Below are 22,133 nucleotides of genomic sequence, written 5' to 3'. Positions count from 1 at the left end.
TTTTAATAAAAATTACCCTTATATAAGATATCCAATCTGACAAGAGTGTATACATTTTTCACAATTGAAAGCTCTCCACAATACAGAGAAAAAGACCTCAGTGGAAATTATAAGGAATAAACCTCTTAGGGCCCTGTTTACAAAGGCACACTAGCGTGTTTAGCGCATGCAAACAATTAGTGCGCTCTAACCGTGTAGATGCCCATAATATTCCTATGGGCGTCTACACAGTTACCAAGCGCTAAAAACACTAGCGAACCTTTGTAAACAGGGTCCTTAATCAAAACCAGCGTCATGGGTCAGAAAAAAAAACTACATATAGTAAACCATACAAAACTCTTTAAAAAAATTAGGGCCCTGTTTACTAAGCAGCGTTATAGGCGTGTTAACATTTTAAAGGCGCGTTAACCATGTATGTGCCTACAATATCCCTATAGGCACCTACATGGTTAGCACGCGTGCTAAATATAGGCGTGCTAAAAACACTAACGCACCTTAGTAAACAGGGCCCTTATTGTTATTTAATTCTTATATCAAAACCAATGAATTTTTTAAATATTTTTTTTCAGTGCACAAAAACAATACATTTATAAACGGTAGCTCAGTTTTCAAGTTGGTACTGGAGCTTCCAACACCAGCACTTTGAAGGCATCTTTCAAAGGTTAGGAAAATTTCAAGGCTTCTTGCAATACAACAGGCAAAATCCCCTGTTTTGCATGCGCTGTATCAGGGGACCCTGCTGCTGCTCCCTCGCAATGACCCCTCCTTACGTCAGCAGCTCTACGTTATCACCCTCTCCCTCTTCCCCCTCCCTCCCCTTAACCCTTTCCTTACCTCCTATCTCCCACCTTTCCTCCTTCCTTGCAACACTTCCCTCCCTCCCCCCCCCCCCAATCCTACCCCTCATTGGCCTGCAGCCCAGTTGTGTCCGGCCCCTCCTAATCGGATTGGCCTATTTCTTTAAGGAGGTCTTTTACTCAAGTATGCTAGCATTTGTAGCTCACACTAAGAATAAGTGTGAGCTAAATGTTAAAACACCCATTATATTCTTACAAGCCGTAAAGCCCGTTAAAATGGGCGACATTTTTGTTGGGAACAATGTAATGAAATAGCCAAAGCAAGAAATGAGAGTGGATGTCTACAGTACACTTTTATATACTACGACCCTCCTCTCTCCCCTGCCCCCCCTCCAGCCACCCATCTCCAGCGACTCTTCTCTCTCCCCTGCCCCCCCTCCAGCCACCCATGTCCAGCGACCCTCCTCTACCCCTGCCCCCCTCCAGCCACCCATGTCCAGCGACTCTCCTCTCTCCCCTGCCCCCCCCCCTCCAGCCACCCAGGTTGTCCAGCAAATTCTTTGGGGCAGGCAGGAAAGATCCCCAGTCTTGCCTGCCTTTCTGCCCGCACTGACTCTCCCCCACTGCTGGATCACTCTTCAAAATGGCTGCCGAGACTTCCCGTGGCGGCCTCACGAGACTTCTGCTGATGTCTCATGGCCATTTTGAAGAGCGAACCGGCAGCAAGGAAGAGTCAGCGCCGGCAGCGGGCAGGCAGGCAGGCCAGACTGGGGATCTTTCCTGCCTGCCCTGAAGAATTCGCTGGACAACCTGGGTGGCTGGAAGGGGGACAGGGGAGAGAGGAGAGTCGCTGGACATGGGTGGCTGGAGGGGGGGGCAGGGGGAGAGGAGGGTCGCTGGACATGGGTGGCTGGAGGGAGGGCAGGGGAGAGAGGAGGGTCGCTGGACATGGGTGGCTGGAGGGGCGCCAGGGGAGAGAGGAGGGTCGCTGGACATGGGTGGCTGAAGGGGAGGGCAGGGGGAGAGGAGGGTCGCTGGACATGGGTTGCTGGAGGGGGGACAGGGGAGAGAGGAGGGTCGCTGTACAGAGCTGCGTACGTTTAGTATAGCGCTTTAGAAATGATAGTAGTAGTTGTTGTGGTTATGATCAGCTGACGTCGGGAGAGACCTGTGACGTGCCGCGTATGCACAGAACAGCTGCTCTCTACTGCCATTTGCGGATGAGTCGGTCACCTCTCATTTATATAGTTAGATGGGTGGCTTAGCATTTAGTATGAGCTAAAAATGCTAGCGCACCTTAGTAAAAGACCCCTAAACAAGCCTGCAGCCTAATCTGCCTTATTAGATTGGGTATTTTATTTGATTACTACTTCCTGTCTGTCCCCTTTATTTTGAATTACATTAAATAAATTACCCTCCATACTTCTAGCCTATAGGTTTAAATTTATATGTATATTTTCAAAGACAACACTTATTCAGATAGTACTGCCGAAAATACCTCTAACTTTAACATTTACATAAATCACATAGGGATCCTTTTACAAAGGCACGCTAGCATTTTTAGCGCGCACTAAAAATGAGCGTGTGCTCAACGCTAGAGACTCCCATATATTCCCATGGGCGTCTCTAGCATTTAGCAAACACTACCACACCTTTGTAAAAGGATCCCTTAAAGTTACAACGGCAGCTGCACCACTGAATACCAACTTCAAAATGGGACCCTTTTATTAAAATGCACAAAGATTCAGAGTTAACGCAGCTGAACATGGGATTTTCCCAAGCATTAAGGGGTCCTTTTACTACGCCATGCTACCAAGTGGCTGGCGCTGCTGTCAGCACGTGGGTTTCCCACACACTGCGGCCAATTTTAGCATGGCAGCTAATTGGCTATGTTCAGATTTTTTTTTTTAATGGCCACATGCTAACTTCCCTGTTAGCGCGTGGCCATTAACGCCAGGAACCCTTACCACCACCTATTTAGGAGGTGGTAAGGGCTCCCACGCTACTCCCGTGCTAATCGGGTAGCACACGGTAATGTGCCCATGGTTCCTGATTAGCGCAGACACACCTCCCATGGCAAAAAAATAACAATTTTTTTCACCGCAGGAGTAGTGCGCGCTGATGGCCAAACTACCGTAGGCCACCTCAGCGCGTCCCGTGGTAGTGCCCTTTTATTGCACAGTAGGTCCATGTTAGGACCCCAGCCCCGTAATAAAAATCTAAATGCGGCACTTTTTGGGGCATTTTTCATATTTTTTTATTTATTTAATAATGCTGTTATTAGCAAGTTACCTGCTAGGAGGTGCTAAGTGCTTCCACATTAACTCTACATAATCCAGTTAGCATGCATTAAGTATAATGCACTGCTAGATAACATTTCTATGCCAATTCCCCGCTCATGCCAAGCGTCCTTCCAGAAAAATTCACTTAGGGGTGCCCTTTCAGCGTACCTTAGTAAAAGGACTCCTTAACAAGCAGTTTACCGTATGCTAACAGGGAAATTACCACAGAATGCCTTAATGTTGTCTCGTACGCCGTTAGGATGCGTTAACCACGCATTAAGGGCTTAACGTCTTTTAGCAAAAGAGCCCCAATGTTTGCAATCCAAGGGCCCTGTTTACTAAGGTTTTTAGTGTGTAATAAATGCTCGAGAACCCTATATATTCCTATGGGCATCTCTAGTGTTAACATGCTAAAAACACTAGCGCACCTCTAGAATGGCTTAGTAAGCAGGGCCCCAAAAGTGAAATAACTACGAGTTTTCTCACATTTCATTAATCTGCAATTTTGTAAGACCAAAGGGCCAAAATATCTACAAACAAACAATATAACAAAAAAGTAGCAAATTCACCTTTTCCCTCGTCATCCACTACGGTCATATCTGCATCGGCATGAATCAGCACTTCCAGGACAAGCTCATGCCCAAGTTCAGCTGCCTTCATCCCCGGGGTGCACCCCTTCTTGTCCTGTACATCAGGGTGGGCTCCCAACTCAATAAGAAAGTTGGAAAGCTCCACGCTATTTGCCACTGCCGTCAAATGAAGGACACCTTCTCCATTTTGTGGCTCAGTCAGATTAATAAGATCGGGTACACCAAGTCTAATTAGCTTTTCTATCTGTTCTTTATCACCCTGCCTGACGCATTGAAGAAGTTTATAGATCTGCAAAATTTCAAGTCTATCTTCTGCAACCCTCCGATGCATTTTTCATTATCGACTGTTAATCCCATTAAGCTGTTTTCTAGAGAAAACAATAAAAAACACAATTATTTTTTGCATATGAAACATGATTTTCCTATGAAATGTTCATTAAAATATGAATATGTGGGACCTATGTAATTCTTAGATGTTACACCTGTATTTTTATATATGCACCTGATAAACTCATAGAACCATGCATCAATATGACACAGGACTATTGTTAAATCTACAAACCTACTGCAAAAAATTCTAGAGATTGGCTATATTTAGGCACATACCCCAGATTCTACAAATGGCGACTAAAGTTCTGCACGCAAATCAGCATGTGTAGCTGATTTGAACGTGGAACTTAATTGGTTAACAAACCAATCGGTGCCGATAATTGGATGTTAACAAGCAGTTATCAGTAGAAACTGGCACTAATTATGATTTACGCGCTTAGCTTGCTAAGCGTATTCTATAAACTGATGTGCATGTATCAGACCGTGCAGATCTCAAAAGAGGGTGTAGGCATGGGAGGGACATGGGTATTCTGAAAATTTATGTGCAAGTTACAGAATATGCCAGATCCACACCTAAATAAGACGTGTGCATTTACACCAGGTTTTAGTTGGCGTAAATACCAGTGCCTAAATTTTAGTCACGGAACGGCCGCTACACGTATTCTATAAACCACACCTAATGTTAGGTGAGGTTTATAGAATTGCATTAAGCACACATTTTGTGGTGCTGATTTTTTTAAGCACCATATATAGAATCTAGTCCATAGAGGGCACCTATTTGTAGCATATCCTATGAAGGAAAACAGGCGCCTATATTACTTTATAGAATGCTAGTGTAACTGAGTGTATATACATGCATATGTTACTCCTGCTGGAATTCTGCACTAAAAACAAAAAATCTAAATTCTGTGCAAAAAAATTCTAAATTCTGCACAAAATTTGCAAATTCTGCAAGTTTGTCATAATACTACAGCCCCAGCCCCCTTCACTGTACACAGATACCATCCATATTTTCCCAGCCCCCATAGCATCCATCTTTTTTACAGCCTCCTCCCTGCACACACACACATCTATATTTTTCTAGCCCCCATCCTTGCACCCACACATACCATCTACCTTTTTTTACTGGCCCCTCCCTCGTAGGCACCTCTCCACCTACCCCTCCCCTTCAGAGCATCCACCTTTTCTTTACAGATCCCTCCCTCCCTCCACAGCATCCACATTTGTTTTGCAACCCCTCCCCCACCCACTACTCCATAGCAGTCTTTTTTTACAGCCCCCTCCCTTCAGAGCATCCACACCTTTTATTTACAGCCCCCTCCCTCTAGAATATCCACTTTTTCTTACAGCCTCCTCCCTCCAGAGCACCCACCTCCATACTGCACAATTACAACAACCGATCCAGAAAACCAACAGCAATTCAACCAGATTTTAAATGAATTCACATCTGTCCTATGTATGAATTACTTTTCACTATGGCTTTATTTACTTACTTATTTAGATGTGGTGTTTATCCCAAGCATTTTTGAATTCCGTTACCGTTTTCATCTCCACCACCTCCCATGGGAGGGCATTCCAAGTATCCACCACTCTCTCCGTGGAAAAATACTTCACGACATTTTTCCTGAGTTTGCCCCCCTTCAACCTCAGTTCATGTCCTCTAGTTCTACCGCCTTCCTGTCTCCAGAAAAGGTTTGCTTGCAGATTAATACCTTTCAAATATTTGAACATCTTGACTGAGTACAGCTCCAATGCCATATATCGAGGCATCAGTCTGTACCACAAATCTTTGATAGTAATCCAGCGTAGCTAATGCAGTCTTTAATATCTGGAAGGCCGCTTCACACTCTGGCGATCAGGTGATGATTCAGGGCAGTCTCTTTTTAGTCAGGTCAGTCAGGGGCTTGGCTATGGTGCTACAGTGAGGCACACATTTTCTGTAATACCCTGCTATCCCAAGAAAAGTCAATACTTGCTTGTTGGTTTGGGAAGTGAGCCAATTTTGTATAGCTTCTACCTTAGCTGGCTCAGGCTTTAGCTGTTCACCTCCCACTGTGTGTCCTAAATCCCCATCAAGGAACGAATAAACTTCAAAGCCCACACACTGATCCACAAGATCCTCCATGGAGAATCTCCAAGTTGCATGACCAATCTAATCGACCTTCTAGCCAGGAACAGGTCCAAATCCTCTCGAACATATCTCAATCTTCACCTGCCTAATTGCAAAGGTCTCAAATACAAAACCTACTATGCATCCAACTTCTCCGTTATAGGCAGTCAACTTTGGAATGCCATACCAAGATTCATCCGAACAACAAATGAACATCTACGCTTCAGAAAGCTGCTGAAAACATACCTCTTTAAACAAGCCTATCCAAACGACCCAACCTAATTCACGATCAAAATCCACACCTCTAACATTAAACATGCCTCAACCCTCCCCCCACCTCTCTTCATCTTGTCCTTCTCTATACAATTGTATTATCTTTGTGATACTTTTTACCCATACATTGTATTACCTCTATGATACTTGTATCTATACAATATGTTATCTTTATGACACTTTGTACCCATACATTGTAAGCCGCACTGAACCTGCTATCAGCGGGAAAGAGCGGGGTATAAATGCTATATATAAATAAATAAATAGTGGACTTCTGCTATTCACATCGGACATTTGCTGGACTTGATGGTCAGGCGGGCCTCTTGGATCTGGTCTAATACTCCACTTAAATGGATCAGATGGTCATCCCAAGTCTGACTGTACACAGCAATGTCATCAAAATAACCCCTAGCATGCTCCTGGAGTCCATCTAACAGACGATTGACCAAGCACTGGAACGTGCCGGGGCATTTTTCATTCAAAAAGGCATCACAGTAAATTCATAAAGGCCAAATAGGGTAATAAATGCTGATCGCTCCTGAGCAGCAACTGTTAGGGGGATCTGCCAGTATCCTCAACTAAGGTCCATTGCAGTCAGGTACTGGGCCCCAGCTAAGTGGTCGAGCAACTCATCCATCCGGGGCATCGGACAGGCATCAGATACAGTATATTCATTAAGCCTCCTGTAATCCACACAGAAGCAGGTTGTGCCATCTTTCTTAGGAACAAGAACTACAGGAGAAGCACATTTCATCAGTCTCCTGCTTCATTTGTTTCCCCACCTCAGCAGATATTTGATAAGTACTCTGCTTCAGCAGTTTATCACCAGTGTCTACATTGTGATTAGCCAAAAGAGTAATTCCTGGTTTAGTAGAAAGCACATCAGCATACGTTTGCAGTACTGCTTCTAGCTGCTGTTTCTGAGTCGGGGTTAATTGCTCTCCCACTACAACTTGTTGTATAGATCTCTCTGGTAATGTCTCTGCTAGCAGCTCAGGTATGGGTTCACTATCCTGACACTCTTCTGGTGGGCTGCATACAGCTAGCACTATGGCTGTGTGATCTGCATTGGCCTTTAACATATTTACATGAAAGGTACTCTGCCTTCTGTCTTGAGAGTCCATAGATATAACACAGTTTATATCATTTAGGTGCCGTATGACCTTGTAAGGCCCCGCCCAGTTAGCCTGAAGTTTATTCTAACATACTGGGACTAAAACAAGTACCTGCAGGCCCTCATGAAACTCTCTGTTTTGGGCTTTGTGATCATACCTGGCCTTTTACTTAGTCTGAGCTACCTGCAAGTTATCTCTGACAAAGCCCATGAGGTCTTCCAATTTTAGCCACATATTGACTACATATTCAATTACAGGGATGTCAGAGGTGTCAACTTTCTCTTCCCAATGTTCTCTTATTAGGTCAAGGGACCCTTTGGGCACAAAGCAGCTCAAATGGGGAGAACCCGGTAGGCTCCTGGAGTACTTCTCTATACACAAACAGTAGTTAGGGCATGTACTTTTCCCAGTCCCAGTCTCCCAACTCTCAGGGTATGTGGTAGCAAAGTCCACTAGTATTAGTATATATCTTTTCCCAGCCGGGTAGGGACAGCTAGAGGCCTCACTATATCCACAGCTATCCTCTCAAATAGCTCACTGATTATGGGTAAAGGTTTCAGAGGTAATCTTGGGGCTTAGTCTTAGTCACTCTCTGGCAGGCATCACAGGTTTGACAATAGTCAGCTACGGCTCGACATACTCTGTGTCAATCTAGTGTGTGGGCGTGTCATCCCCTGATGTCCTGCTAATGGAATGTTGTGTGCGCTCTGCAGGAGCTGTTCTCTGTATGCTTTGCGCACTATAAGCAGTTTGCCTGCTGTTAGGATCAATGGGATCAGTGTCTCTGTACAAGCCACCTTTCCATAGGATATGATCTTTATGAGTCTCATTGGTTGGCTGACCAGCCCTCTGCCACAGGGCTTCCAAGTCAAGGTCAGAGTGTTGTGCTTCCTGGAAAGTATCCATAGCTGGGTCTCTGCTAGTGACTGTCACATCAGGGTCAACAGGTGTGTAAGATCAGGCTGTTCCATACTCGCAATCCCAGCCACCTCTGGAAATGGTTCTACTGGAAGTACTGGAGCACTTCCTCTGGTTGCTTGGTCAGCTGGTTCCACCTGGACTGGCTCAGGATCTGGAAGAGTAATCTCTGCGGGGTCTGTTTGTTGGGCCACCTGTGTCTGACTACATGTCACCATGACGGAAATGATGACTCCACTATAAAGGGTAATGTTCATTGGACCCATATCAGTCCCACACAGCATTGATGCCAGCATGTTCTTCATTATTCCTACTTCTCTGTATCCAGGTTTGGTACCCCAATCCAGGTATACTCAAGCAATGGGTATGGTCTGTCTGGATCCATTGGCTAACACTACATCTGCAGTGCACCCTGGAAGAATAGTATCTTCCCGCACCAGCTGTGGTCGTAATAAAATAAAATTGAAGAAAGCTGAAAGGAAAAGAAGGAGAGAAAAATGACAAACATAGGAAATCCTGCCAACACAATTAAGAGAAGATAAGGAACGTAGAACCTAGAGACTCGGACCAACACAATTGAAAAAAGGTATGTGGCAAGACAACAAAACTAGAAAAAATAATTTTATATTTAGTTTAAGATAAAGTATTGTGGTAGCTGTGTTAATATTTTATTTGTAGTTATTAATTTGTAATATAGTGAATGAAATATGTCAGTTTTTGAAATTTATGTCCACTTTATAGCAGTACAAGGGGAAAACATTTGTTTCACTAGTGTTGTCCTACATGCCAGAGTCTGGTTTTGGGGGTTTCAGCTGAATTTTTGTCTACATATTTTATATTTTATTAGTTTATGGTCACTCTTAGCTCTTAGGGGTTCTTTTGTTGGACTTAGGGACTGGTGTACTATTTTAAATGATGCCTTTTTGATATACTCCATGGCTGGTAAAATGGGTGTGGCTACTTTGAGGACCTGGCAGAGCCATAGTGACCCCCGCCCTTAATATTGGCCCTGTATGAGTACCAGTTCTTTTATTTCTACCCCCCAAAAGCACTGCAAATTAGTATCATTATATAAAAATGGAACCTGTGGTAAGTGTGAAATAAGACAATAGTGGCCTTTTAGGCAATGAAGGACGAGATGACTTGCCAAGGAATGTCAACATGATTTGAACCCTGGCCTCCCTGGTCTTCAACCTGCTGATGATCAGATCTACTATTTATGTGGTTCACTTAAATGAATAAAGCAATCTGGACAGTGGCTGAATATCATTGTTCTCTGAGGACAAGCAGGCAATCTTATTCTCACATCTGGGTGACGTCATCCAATGAAGCCCGCTGCGGATACTGACTAGTGAGTACAATAGAAAATTCTAGCAGCATCCCACCGCACATGCTCTCGTGCCTTCCCGCCCAAGCCCTACAAGGGTCCTCCAGTCTTGTTTTTTCATGGAGCTGAGAGGTCGCATTCGTGTGTGCTCATGCTGTGCTTTTCTCGAGAAAGCTTGCCTTCCTGTGTAGGTTTCTTTTTTGTTTAGTAGTACTTTTTTTTTCTCCAACCTGAGTTTTGTTTTTTGGGGGTTTTTTTAAAATAATTTTTTGGCCCTTTCTCAGTTTTCTATATTTTCGCATTGGCTGCCCAGTTTAGGCTGCAGCCCCAACCTCAATTTGAACTTGCACTTTATTGAGAGTTCAAGATTGAGGAGTTTAACTTGACTGAGATTCCTTTTTCAATGTCTCGGAAGACCCCCAGTGGCTTTAAGAGGTGTGCCAAGTGTAGAAGCTTGATTTCTGCCATGAACCCGCAAAATTGGTGCAACGGGTGCCTAGGGCCAGATTATGTCCCTTCTGACTGTTATCTCTGTTTAAAAATGCAGGTGAAAACTCAGCAGCTGTGACTGGCTCAAAGGGAGCAACGTTTTGGCTCTTCGAAGGCCAGACCATCGACATCGACCTCCATGGCTGCTCGGACTTCATCATCCAGTGGCAGTGCACCGGCATCAAGTAGGTTTCCACCTGTCTTGACAATGGGCACTGATAGCAGGCCCCTGGACCCGACATCAAGGGCGTGAACAGGTTCAGGGGCATCCTCAATGGCACCAGGGGGATCAAGAGTCTATGAATCAGAGGAAGCCCAAGAAGCATAAGCAACAGTCCTTCTCAACACACTGTGCCAGGAGCAATGAGATATCAGATTCCCTGATGCCCGAAAAGAGCTGGCACTGGGAGGAGCACTCCCCCTCCTTAGAAAACGTGCTGGTACACAAGTCACTGAGCGGCCCGGTCACCACCACCGTTTCAGCACCAATATAAGTACATAAGTACATAACTGTTGCCATAATGGGCCAGACCAAAGGTCCATCAAGCCCAACAGTGGCCAATCCAGGTCACAAATACCTGGCAAGATCCCATAACAGTACAATACATTTTATGCTGCTTATCCCAGAAATAAGCAGTGGATTTTCCCAAGTCCATTTTAATAATGGCTTGCTTTTCTTTCAGGAAGCTACCCAAAACTTTTGTAAAGCCCGCTAAGCTAACTGCTTTTATCACATTCTCTGGCAACGAATTCCAGAGTTTTACATGTTGAGTGAAGAAATATTTTCTCAAATTTGTTTTACATTTACTACTTTGTAGCATCCCGTGGGGATGGAAGAAGTTCTGTGGGGTTCCAGCAGGGATAGAAGCAGTTCTACGGGGTTCCCGCTGGGACGAAAGCAGTTCCTGCAGGATTCCCATGGGTCTTGAAACAATTCTTGTGGAAGTGTACGCTGCATCTGCGCCAGCCTTTCATCTACCAAGTACCAAGTTCTTTGAGTGCTGTCTCCTCCTCCTTGCTTTAACAGCACAAATGCTGAAAGTCTTCCATTAAGGAGGTGGTAGAGACACAAATGATGATGGAATTCAAAAAGGCATGGGATGAACACAAAGGAACTCTAATTAGAAAATGGAAGTTATAAAAGACCTAACTTTAAATGGCTGCATATGTGTGGATGTGTTGAGTTGTGCTTAGATGGCGACTCTGGCTGTGATGAACTAGGGCCAATACTGGGCAGACTTGTATGGTCTGTGTCTTATATATGGCAATCTGGTTTAGGATGGGCTGAGCTAGAAAGGTCTTAGACAGCAACTTCAGTGGCTGGAACATGAGGACAGAGATTTTTACGGTCTGTGTCCCACAAATCAGAAGACAAGTAGACTGGAGTGGGCTTCAACAGCTGGAACACGATAGGGCTAGATAGACTTCTATGGTCTATGTCCCAGAAACACCAAAGAAAGACCATAATCAAGTATATAATATCACACTCGTTGATTTAATCATGAATTGATAATGAGTGTAACTATTGGGCAGACTGGATGGACCGTTCAGGTCTTTATTTGTCGTCCCTTACTATGTTACTATTAATCATCTTTGCTCCCAGGCTGATGCACAGAGATCAGCACTGACATAGGCACAAGCATCAGATGTCACCTGACCTCCTGGCATGTTCATGTGGCAACCTCTCAGCACACAGTACCAGTGAATCAGAGAATCTTACATGTGTGCACCAGAGTGCTCCAAGTTCCAACTTCCATTCCTTCCTTGCCTGCAGTGCTGTGGCTCAAATCCAGAGAGAGAGAGAGCTGACCGGAATTTTCTTTTATGTACCATTAAATTTTTGCAGGGATGGGTGGGGCAGGTTAAATTCTTGTGGGGACGGATGGGGATGAGTAAGATTCTAGTGGAGACGGATTCCAGAAGGGATGGGCAAGGATAGGTAAGATTTCTGTCCCCATGCAACTAATTCCAAGATGTGTTTCATGTCCTGTAGAATTTTTAGTCTATTCGATTCAAGGCCCTATTAACATACAATGCTACCATTCCTCCAACTGATCAACCCTATCACTGCAATATAATTTATATCCTGGTATGACAGTGCCCCACTGGTTATCCTCCTTCCACCAGGTCTCAGAAATGCCTATTATATCTATTTTTTCATTTAGTACAATATATTTATTTATTTTTATTTATTACATTTGTACCCAGCGCTTTCCCACTCAAAGCAGGTTCAATGCTTCTAACTCTCCCATTTTATTTCTTATAGACATTTCAAACTATGCTTGCTGTTCCTGTTTACTTCTTCCTCAGTAGTTAACAATGATAATGTGCCATCTTGAAAATCTGTCTGCTTTTTATTTATGTAAAAACTCCTGGTCTACTATGCTCTCTATTGTACCTCGCTATTGGGATACCCTATCTTCCCTGTTTTGGTGATGTCTTTGAAAGATACCTTATTCCGATCCATGTGCTTTTCAGTGACTGTCGGCCTTCCTCCAGTTTCTAGTTTAAAAGCTGCTCTATCTCCTTTTTAAATGCTGATGCCAGCAGCCTGGTCCCACCCTGGTTAAGGTGGAGCCCCATCCTTTCGGAATAGACTCCCCCTTCCCCAGAATGTTGCCCAGTTCCTAACAAATCTAAAAAAAAACCCTCCCTGCAGCATCGCCTCATCCACGCATTGAGACTCTGGAGCTCCGCCTTTCTCTTGGGCCCTTCAAGTGGAATGGGGAGCATTTCTGAAAATGCTACCCTGGAGAATCTGGATTTCAGCTTTATACCTAGGAGCCTAAATTTGGCTTCCAGAACCTCCCTCCCACATTTTCCTGTATCACTGGTACCTACATGTACCAAGACAGCCAGCTCCTCCCCAGCGCTATCTAAAATCCTATATAGGTGAAGCGTGAGGTCCGCCACCTCTGCAAATTTAATCACCTCACTCATTGTTCCGATTTCCGTATCATTTATAAATATGTTAAATAGCACCAGTCTCAGTACCAATCCCTGCAGCACTCCACTGTTTACCCTCCTCCAGTGAGAAAAGTACTTTCATTCAACCTGTCCATTATTGTAGTGTACCCCATAAGAATGATTGTTTCGCTTATACGCCTGATGAAGGCTATTGGCGAAACACATATATTGCCAGGTTTTATAAACTTTGTGTAGCCATCCTGTTGATCATGTTCCTCCACCTGGCATTGCCTTTGTTTTCACCCCTGTGTTCATACGTATTTTTTCTTGACTAGACTGTAAACTCCTAATATTAAACATAGCGGCTTTATCAATAACACTTTTCAATCAATGCTTAATAAAACTCTTTTTCTCTCAGCCAAAGCCTCCTTAGACACTTGCATTATTTGTCATACATTTTTTTAAATGTTTTTTGACCTGGCAGTTTCCTCCTGCTCATTTGGGCTTCCAGCACCATTGGAACCAAGACTGGGATCCTGTTGGCAACAGCCTTCTTTCAGTACTACTCAGGGATGTTTCCCTTTAATTTTTATAGCCACTCATATAACCCAGTCAGGCAGCAGCTGTCTTCAGAAGAAGCTCTGGTTCTGGCCCCTGGCTGAAACCCTTGATCCATTGGTCCTAAATATGGCCACTAGGAGTGGAGGAGTGGCCTAGTAGCTATAGCACTGGTCTTGACATCCAGAGGTGGCCAGTTCACTTAACCCTCCATTGCCTCAGGTAAAAACTTAGGGCCCTGTTTACTAAGCCGCACAAACTTTTTAGCGTGCACTAACGCTAGAGATAATAGAATATAATAGGTGTCTCTATCTTTAGTGCATTCTAAACGTTAGCGTGCCTACAGCGCGGCTTAGTAAATAGGGCTCTTAGATTATGAGCCCTCCAGGGACAAAAAAAATACCCAGAGTACTGGAATGTATCTCACCTTGAGCTACTACTGAAAGGATATGAGCAAAATCTAAAATAAATAAATAAAAATATCATGTATTGGACTAAGCCTCTTCTCCCACAGGGTCTGTTGGTATTATACTTCATATATGAATGTTTAAAAACTTACAAGTTTGTTTCAGTTTAACATACTGCATCATTGGGCACCTTGAGGGCGGTTTACAAAATAAGTTTACACAGAAAAGAACTACAAAGTAGGAAAGAAAAGATAACAAAATAAACAATAAAAAGCAAGAAAACTGAAGCATAACCACACATCAATTAAACTACACACACACACACACAGAGTCCAGTGGAGACCCAACCATTCCCCTGCAATCCCTCTCAGTAAGTTAAAAATAATTACTTCTTTTCTTTCTTGTTCATAAACTTACTTTTGCACCTTTCCTCACTGATATTGGGCATCATGCACTGAGATTACCATTTTGTCAAAAAGGTAAGAGTCTTTTTTATTTAGATTTTGCTCACATCTTTTTCAGTAGTAGCTCAAGATGAATTGCATTCAGGTACACTGGGTATTTCTCTGTCCCTTGAGGGCTCACAATCTAATTTTGTACCTAAGGCAATAGAGGGTTAAGGGGCCCTTTTACTAAGGCGCACCCAAAAGTGCCCTGTGCTGGTGTAGGCACATGTTTTGGACGCCTGTTGGTCCATTTCCTGAGCGCGCCTGGAAAAAAAAGGGATTTTTTTAAATGAGCCAGAAAATGGACATGCGGCAAAATGAAAACCAGCGCGTGTCCATTTTTGGCCTGAGACCTTAAAGTCGCCCATTGACTTATCGGTAAGGTCTCATGCGCTAATCGGGCAGTAAGCATGCAGCGCACGCCAACTGCTGATTACTGCCGGATAAGGGCACCGTGGTAGAAAACAGAAAAATATTTTCTATCACGTGTTTCGGGCGCAAGCCAAAAAAGGAACTACCACCCGGGGCATGCAGTAGCTGGGCGGTAGTGCTAATTTGAAGCATGCTGAATGCGCATAGTTGCCTTTGTAAAAGGGCCCCTAAGTGATTTGCTCAAGATCACAAGGAGCAGCAGTGGGATTTTAACTGGCCACATCTGGATGTCAAGACTGGTGCTCTAACCACTAGGCTACTCCAGGGGCCAGAACCAGAGTCAATACTTAGAGGTGAAAAATTAGTCTTCCTTTGTTCCCCATTCTTCCCAAAATACAAACTAAAAAACCTAGGAAGGGAATGCAAGACTTTGAAACACAGGATTTCCATACTTTCTGTTTTCACATATTGGTCTACCATCGACATTCTTAACTAGTGGGCTGCCAAAGGACCTCAGATGTGTTGCAGAACTGGAAAACTCGAAGATTGCTAGCAGAAAGAGGGAGCAAAGCTCCTACCGAATGCAGTCTTCCCAACTGAGAATCCATGTGCATTTCCAACATCACATGGAAGCCAGATGAGACGGCAGCAGCAGTGTTTGTAACAATTACATCATTGGCTGTAACATGTATCAGTGTAGACAGAAATGCTCATATTATTGCTGTTTGGCAGTTAGACTTTGGCAATTCTTTCACTAATATCTGCTCCTGTCTGTACTTGCTACTAGAACCCTTCCTTATTTTCCCATGACTTCCTGCCCTTGATTACTGCACCTGCCCCTCATGATTCAGCTACAGAATGATCTGATACAATCTGTTCATAAGTCAGCTGCACGATTTATCCTCCTCTGATATTGATTCAATCATGCTACTCCTTCTTGAATGATACACTGGCTCCCTGCCCAGTTCCACATAAAGTTCAAACTACTTGCTATCATCTAGAAAGGCATTCACGGTGTAGGGTCTAATTACAATTCCTTGTTCATGCATCCCTCTTCCCAAACTTGACTCAGCAGACAAGTTGCTCTTACTCATGCCTTTCTGTTCCATTTCTGAATCTTAACTCCTTGCCTTCTGACTTGCTGTGCCAAACACCTCAAATAGGCTTTCTGAACACATGCAACATGCTCCCTCTCCTGCAATATGCACATTTATCCTAAAAACGTACCTCTCTGAGGCCGCTTTTAAAACCTCAACATATTCATTCCTGCCTACTTACTGCATCCACAGGCTGTATCCTCATATGGACTCTCAGTAGGCCTCACCTCTTGCAGACAGCCCTGCTGTGTTTCATTTAAAGGCCCCAGGTATTCTGTCTGACTTACTAGATTGTAAACTTCAACAAAGCAGAGAATGACCATAAAACGTCTGCAACGTACTGTGCAGATTTGGCACTGCTATACAGATAATAATCTAAATCCGTATAAGCTCAGTGCATTACATTCCAGGTTCATTGTTTCGCTACTGGCACACCAGCTATATATTTCTGGCTGCAATGCTAGAGAGAAGCACTCCCAGTTCACAATATTTATGTACTCATGCCATTCAGCTTTCAGTTTCAGACTGCTCTTGGACATTTGGTGATTGACAGTTTTGGATATTAGGGACTATGGGGAGTTTCAAGTCATTACCCTGATTGCTTTACAGTGGAAGTTCCCTTTAGAAAGTAGAATTCTTTCAAATAGTACATGTGATTTTGTTCCCATTGCATGTTCTGTCCTCTCTCTGATTATACTAGAGATCATCTGTCTTGAAGGTTTATCTTGAAAGAAGGGAGTCAGATTTCTCCAACTGTACTATCAAACAAGAGAGAGAGAAAAAAAAAGCAGAAGTGTCCCCCTAACAGCAACTCACAAAGACAAAAACAAAAAGAAGGGGGGTAGATCAACGTGGTTACAATACGCGTTAGTTAATATCAATCAATTTTTATTCAACAAGTTTTGAAACATACAAACATCACAGAACAACAAAAATGTATCACCCCTGTCAAGATGGAACAAGAAATTAATGCCCCCCTTAACAAACCCCCTCCTCCTTTGCTCAAGTCATCACTAATCATCTAGGCGCCTGCTGTGAGTTCCTCAGCAAGCATCCTGCCCAATACCTCTCTCCCCCACAAATAACACCGCTAAACGTGTCCATTCATCCTCTGCCGGATCAAATCGCCCATGGCTTTTATCAGTCATTTGCTCCAGATCTTGCAGCACATTCTCACGCAATAACCAGTCCTGGACTGTAGGGCCACCCATATGTTTAGATTTAAGAGCCAGCACACATTTCGCCGCCATTTGTGGCCCTGCTCATTGTGCAGGCCTACCAAACAAGCCACAGAGTCAACAGGAAATTGTCTCCCCAAACAGCGGCCCAAAGAAAAGACTACTGCAGTCCAAAAAGATTAAATCTTCCAGTATGTCCAACAAATATGAAAAAAAAAGTCCCCTTTTCTTCAGAGAACTGCCAACAAGCATCAGTAGCACTCCTAGGAAACATAGCTTGCAGACGTTCTGAGGTATAATTCCATTACAACCTTATATGCATTGTCCTTAATCAGTGTACAAAGAGATGCCTTCTTAACTTCACCAAGAATACGTTTCCATTCCCCTGGATTTAATTCCCTCCCAAGATTCATTTCCCACTTATGCATAAATGTATAACGCTTAAATTCCTTCCCTCGAAAAAATTGATAAAAGCAAAGAAACAGAACCCCTCCATTTCACCAGGAATACCCGCAAGTTTCCCAAATGCTCAGTGTCTTCCAGGTCAATCTGCAACCACCCTTGGGCAGTCAGGAAGTGTTTACCTTGTAAATAAGAGAATATGTCCCCACTAGAAACGTTGAACTGGGTTTGTAAATCCGCAAAAGGAATTCCCCCACATCCATCAACTGATGAAAGCGCACCAACCTCTTTCAGGCCCAAGAAGAAAAGCCTCCAAAAACCTGTCCCACCCGAAAGTGAGGCTCATGACAAATGGGGGCCAAAGATGATACTCAAGCCTTCGCCCCACATCGTCCAATCCAGATTCAAATTATTCTGCCCACTCAGGGCCAGATGCACTAAACTTAACAAGCCAGCAACGTGGTTTTTAAACTAGCTCTAGCCGGTTTAACGCACAAGTAGTAAACTGGGACATGAACAAAAGGGTTCTCCAAGCAATTTTCCAGTCACTGTAGCAGCTAACGAAAATGGAATGCAAAGCTATTATAATGAGCTAATTACTATTATAATGTGCATTCAATGCAATGCACTACCGATTCTGACCCCAGGCACAAAAGCAGTCCGTACCTTTACAGTGGAAATTTTAACAGGAGGTCTGGACCTGACGGTTCTTCATTATCGCAAGTAGGAGAAGGGGAGAAACAAGGCAGGGAAGATGGAGCACAAAAAAAAGTACACCAGCTTACACGCAGTTTCTTTGCGTGTATGAAAGCAGTTTATGAAAGCCGTGCCATGATTCTTTTCTCAAATGACTTTTTACTGGCAAGAAATGGGAGGGGGGAGCAGCAGCATAAAAGTAATGGATGTCTTACCAAAAATGCAAGGTACACAAGGGTCAAACAACCTCTGCTGGGAAACAGCATCCCCCGTGCTAGAAGCACAACAGAGAGGGGCTAAACCAATTGGACAGTGTCAGCCTGGGACGTCCTGCCCACTCACTACTGGAGGGGGACACCAGGAAGTTCAGATCCAATCAGCTCACAGCTTGAGTGATGTCATCAGGGAAGCCCTACAGGGAGGAGTTGGGACAGCAGCCAGCCAATGAGAGTCCATCTTCAGGGAGATGGGCGTTCCAGGATGTCAAATGGCCAATAGAAGGAAGCAGCAGGAACAGCTGGGGGTGGAACCAAGCCCTGATGCTGATTCCAGAGAGTCCAGAGCAACAGCAAGCATAATATTCCCAGCAGCGGGGAGGCAGGGAGCCCCAACACAGGTCTGTCCATCCCCCCCAAAAAAACACGCTTTTGTGCTTGCACAAAAAAAAGGGCTACATCTACTGCTATCATACACGCAGCTTGTCTGCATGTATGAGAGCTGTCTGTAACATGCAAAGAGCAGTCACGTATAGCGATTGACTGTTCTGCGCATGCTCAACTCGCCGACTGACTTCCCTGATATCGCATGCAAATGAGCTGGGTCACAAAAACAATGAGCAGCTCATTTGCATGCGATTCTCTTTGTGAATCCCTCTGTGTTTCTAGATCGGTAAAGTTTTACCGATTGGGAAACACAGACGGATTCTTAACGAGACCTTTTTGCATCTGGCTCTCAGTCTCCCCATTACCATTCTCAGCCCAAACCACCATCTGCCCCTTTACCACTATGTCTATTCTTACCTCTTGCAGTTTCCTGTGTCCTCAAACTGTAATAGTCAGCAGCGCTATACAATATGACCCATGTAATGCATATCACTGCCTTACCAACACAAAAGCCAACAGGAGGAAAGAATGCAAGGCTGGTGGAGGAAATCCAGGAACAAGAAAGGGACTGGAGAACCTGGGAGTATGATCTAAGGGGGCATAGTTCAGATGGAGGGGGGTCAGATGACATATTGGGGATCAGGAATAAGTAAAATCAGATTAGAGAATGGAATGGGGGAAATGGACATGAGAGAGGGCTTAGGAGGCTAGATTTGAAATTAGGTAGGGAATCATCAAGACTTGAGACAATATGCTGGGAGGTGAGAGAGGAAGACGGAACTGCAGCAGGATGCTAGGGAAGCTGTACCCTGGGACTGGGGTGACAACAGTGGGAGGAATTGGGCACTACTGACCTTCCTCAGTTGGCATGCTAGCAGAAGACTTTACAGACCGTGCCTGTAGTAAAATTTCACATGCAAAGAAGGCACGTAAATTATCTGGTGCGGTCATCTATTTATTTTAAATATTTTGACACTTTTTCTCCATTATACAGTAGATGTCCATGGTGGTTTACAGCATAAAAAATTGCAAATGTAAAGCATCTATGGGGTAATTTCTATAGATCACCCACAGTTAGATGGTACGATGATGAGCACTAAGTGCAAATTCTATATCGGCAATTGCACACACAACTGCCGTTATAGAATACTCGCTTAAGTCCGCAGTTACATGCATAACTGCTAGTATTTCTATAACCTGTGCACACAAGTGCTGGGCACATCCCTGACCTGCCTATGCTCCTCCCAAGTCAACGCCCCCTTGCACTTATGCACTTTAGATTTTGAGTGCACAGTTTATAGAACACAGAATTTGGGCAGTTATGTGCGTGCGTAACTACTAGCTAATTACAGCCAAGAGCTGGTTGTTATTAGCAGCTCGTTAAGCTATCAAGTTACTAAGCATAAGCATAAAAGTTGTGCGCACAAGTTTATAGAATGAAGAACTGTTTAGCATACACAATTGCACTACGGGGCCCTTAAACTAAAGTGTGGCAGTTTTCTACTTACCATGTGTTAGATGCAAAAATTAATGCACAGTAAGTTACTGTAGGGTAACTACGTGTTCCCATGCAGTTACCCCACAGAAAAGTAGCTTACTGCATGGTAACTATATCAATAGTGTAGACGCCTCCTATTCAGAGCCAGCATTCAGGGGATGTGAACAGGGCAATTAGCCCCAAGCCTGCTCAAAGCTGAAGAAGATATAACCTAATGGCAGGCTTTGCGGCCCCCTTCCAAATTTCTGAGCCCTGCTCCTATTTATAAGGCGGTAAATGCACCCATGCTATGTGCACCAGTGACAGAACACAGTAAGCAACTGCATGCGAGTTGCAATGTGCAGTTCACGCCCATTTCCTCAACCATATGCAGCAAACACATGAATTAGTGCATGCTCTCATGCCAGCATGGCAACAGTTACCACAGCTATGTGGTAACGGTTACCGAAGCTTAATTCGTGTGCTAACTGCACAGCAACCTTTGCTTAAGGGCCCCTACGTTTTATCATCAGGCTCCTGGAAGGTTGTTCAATGGGTGCGCTTAACCTGGTTCACACACATGCTAAGCAAAAGTCACCTTTCATGCATAGCCCTCTGAGCTGCTTTTACAAAAACACTAATAGGTCTTCTTTTCAATAACTATTTCAGTGGTGGTAAAGGAAAGCGTAGCGAGAGATCGAGTCTGCAGTGCTTACCTTATTAGCAGTGAACTAGAATTAACTCACTAGAAGGAAGCTGCAGAAGCTTTTTAAATCGGCACATTAAAAACAGGCAGCCAGCTGCAGTCCAAGCCCTAACAATAGAAGATAAAGTTTTGGCAAATCTGATTTATGGATAATGAGTCCAGAATATGCTGCTTGCTCAGTGAAGCATGCTTGAAGAAGGAAGCCAGCAGGATGGTGGGCTATTGAAGGCATTATTAGCAAAGGGAACGCTGAAGTTCTAGCTCCATGGCAACCACATCTTGGCAAGCTGTGGCACGCATGTGCGGACAGCACAATCCTCAGCTCACCCTGCCGGCCTCTTCTCAGTGCATTATTAGAGCAGGGGAAGGAGTGGCTACCGGGCACACCCTGAAATTTCACCCTGGAGGCAGCTGTCACAGCCTGAGCTCTCACACTTGCCTTTCCGTGGCAGGTTTTCCTAAATCAATAAGGATGGTGAGCTTCACATTCTCTGTCAGGAGGCAAATGCATATATTTTTAGCTGTTATATGGATAAAAGTTGGCCATACAGGGGAGGAATGAAGGTGTAGGCACTAGCCAGCAAACTGTTTGTACAGCAGAGATACTATTTATTTGGATTTTGCTGACATCTTTTTCAGTGGTAGCTCAAGATGAGTTACACTCAGGTAAACAAGGTATTTCTCTGTCCCTGGAGGGCTCCCAATCTAATTTTGTACCTGAAGCAATGGAAGTTAAATGACTTGCCCAAGATCACAGGGAGCAGCAGTGGTATTTGAACCGGGCACCCCATAGCAGGCCTAAAGTAAAAGAAGAGTCACCGGCATAGTCATTGGTACATATATTCAGTGGGTATATAAATTAGAGCTGTACCAAATCATATATTTTACTCTTCGGCCGAATATGAATACCAAAGCTTTAACATAACAAATAATAAAAGAAGCAACATGAAATCAGAGATCGAGTGTTTATTTTGGTAGGATTTAGCACAGTAAAGGCCCGGATTATTCATATTTGAATTAAAATCACTATTCGGCCGAATACGAATAATGTATT

General features: G+C 44.0%; 1 protein-coding gene and 1 long non-coding RNA gene across 5 annotated transcripts in view; one reads left to right on the top strand and one right to left on the bottom strand.

The window, feature by feature from the left end:
• ANKEF1 (ankyrin repeat and EF-hand domain containing 1) overlaps window positions 1-22,133 on the bottom strand; it is a 95,102-nt gene that overhangs the window by 65,708 nt on the left and 7,261 nt on the right. For 2 of the 4 annotated variants that reach the window (XM_030195054.1, XM_030195056.1), the window contains exons 2-3: window positions 16,669-16,776; window positions 3,649-4,037 (exon numbers count right to left, since the gene is read on the bottom strand). The exons of 1 other annotated variant lie outside the window; for it this stretch is intronic. In XM_030195054.1, the coding sequence (XP_030050914.1) occupies window positions 3,649-4,000 (352 nt within the window). In that variant the 5' untranslated portion in view covers window positions 4,001-4,037; window positions 16,669-16,776. The remainder of the gene's footprint in view (window positions 1-3,648; window positions 4,038-16,668; window positions 16,777-22,133) is intronic. One more of the 4 variants, XM_030195055.1, reaches the window with a different exon arrangement.
• LOC115464697 lies at window positions 3,095-18,123 on the top strand. Its single transcript, XR_003941270.1, has 3 exons — window positions 3,095-3,106; window positions 13,778-13,782; window positions 18,025-18,123. It is a non-coding gene; the product is annotated as an uncharacterized LOC115464697 (long non-coding RNA).

This window comes from Microcaecilia unicolor, chromosome 3 (genome assembly GCF_901765095.1).
Source record: "Microcaecilia unicolor chromosome 3, aMicUni1.1, whole genome shotgun sequence".
Lineage (NCBI taxonomy): Eukaryota > Metazoa > Chordata > Amphibia > Gymnophiona > Siphonopidae > Microcaecilia > Microcaecilia unicolor.
Note: the sequence above shows the minus strand (reverse complement) of the source record. Positions and strands in the feature narration are given on the sequence as shown.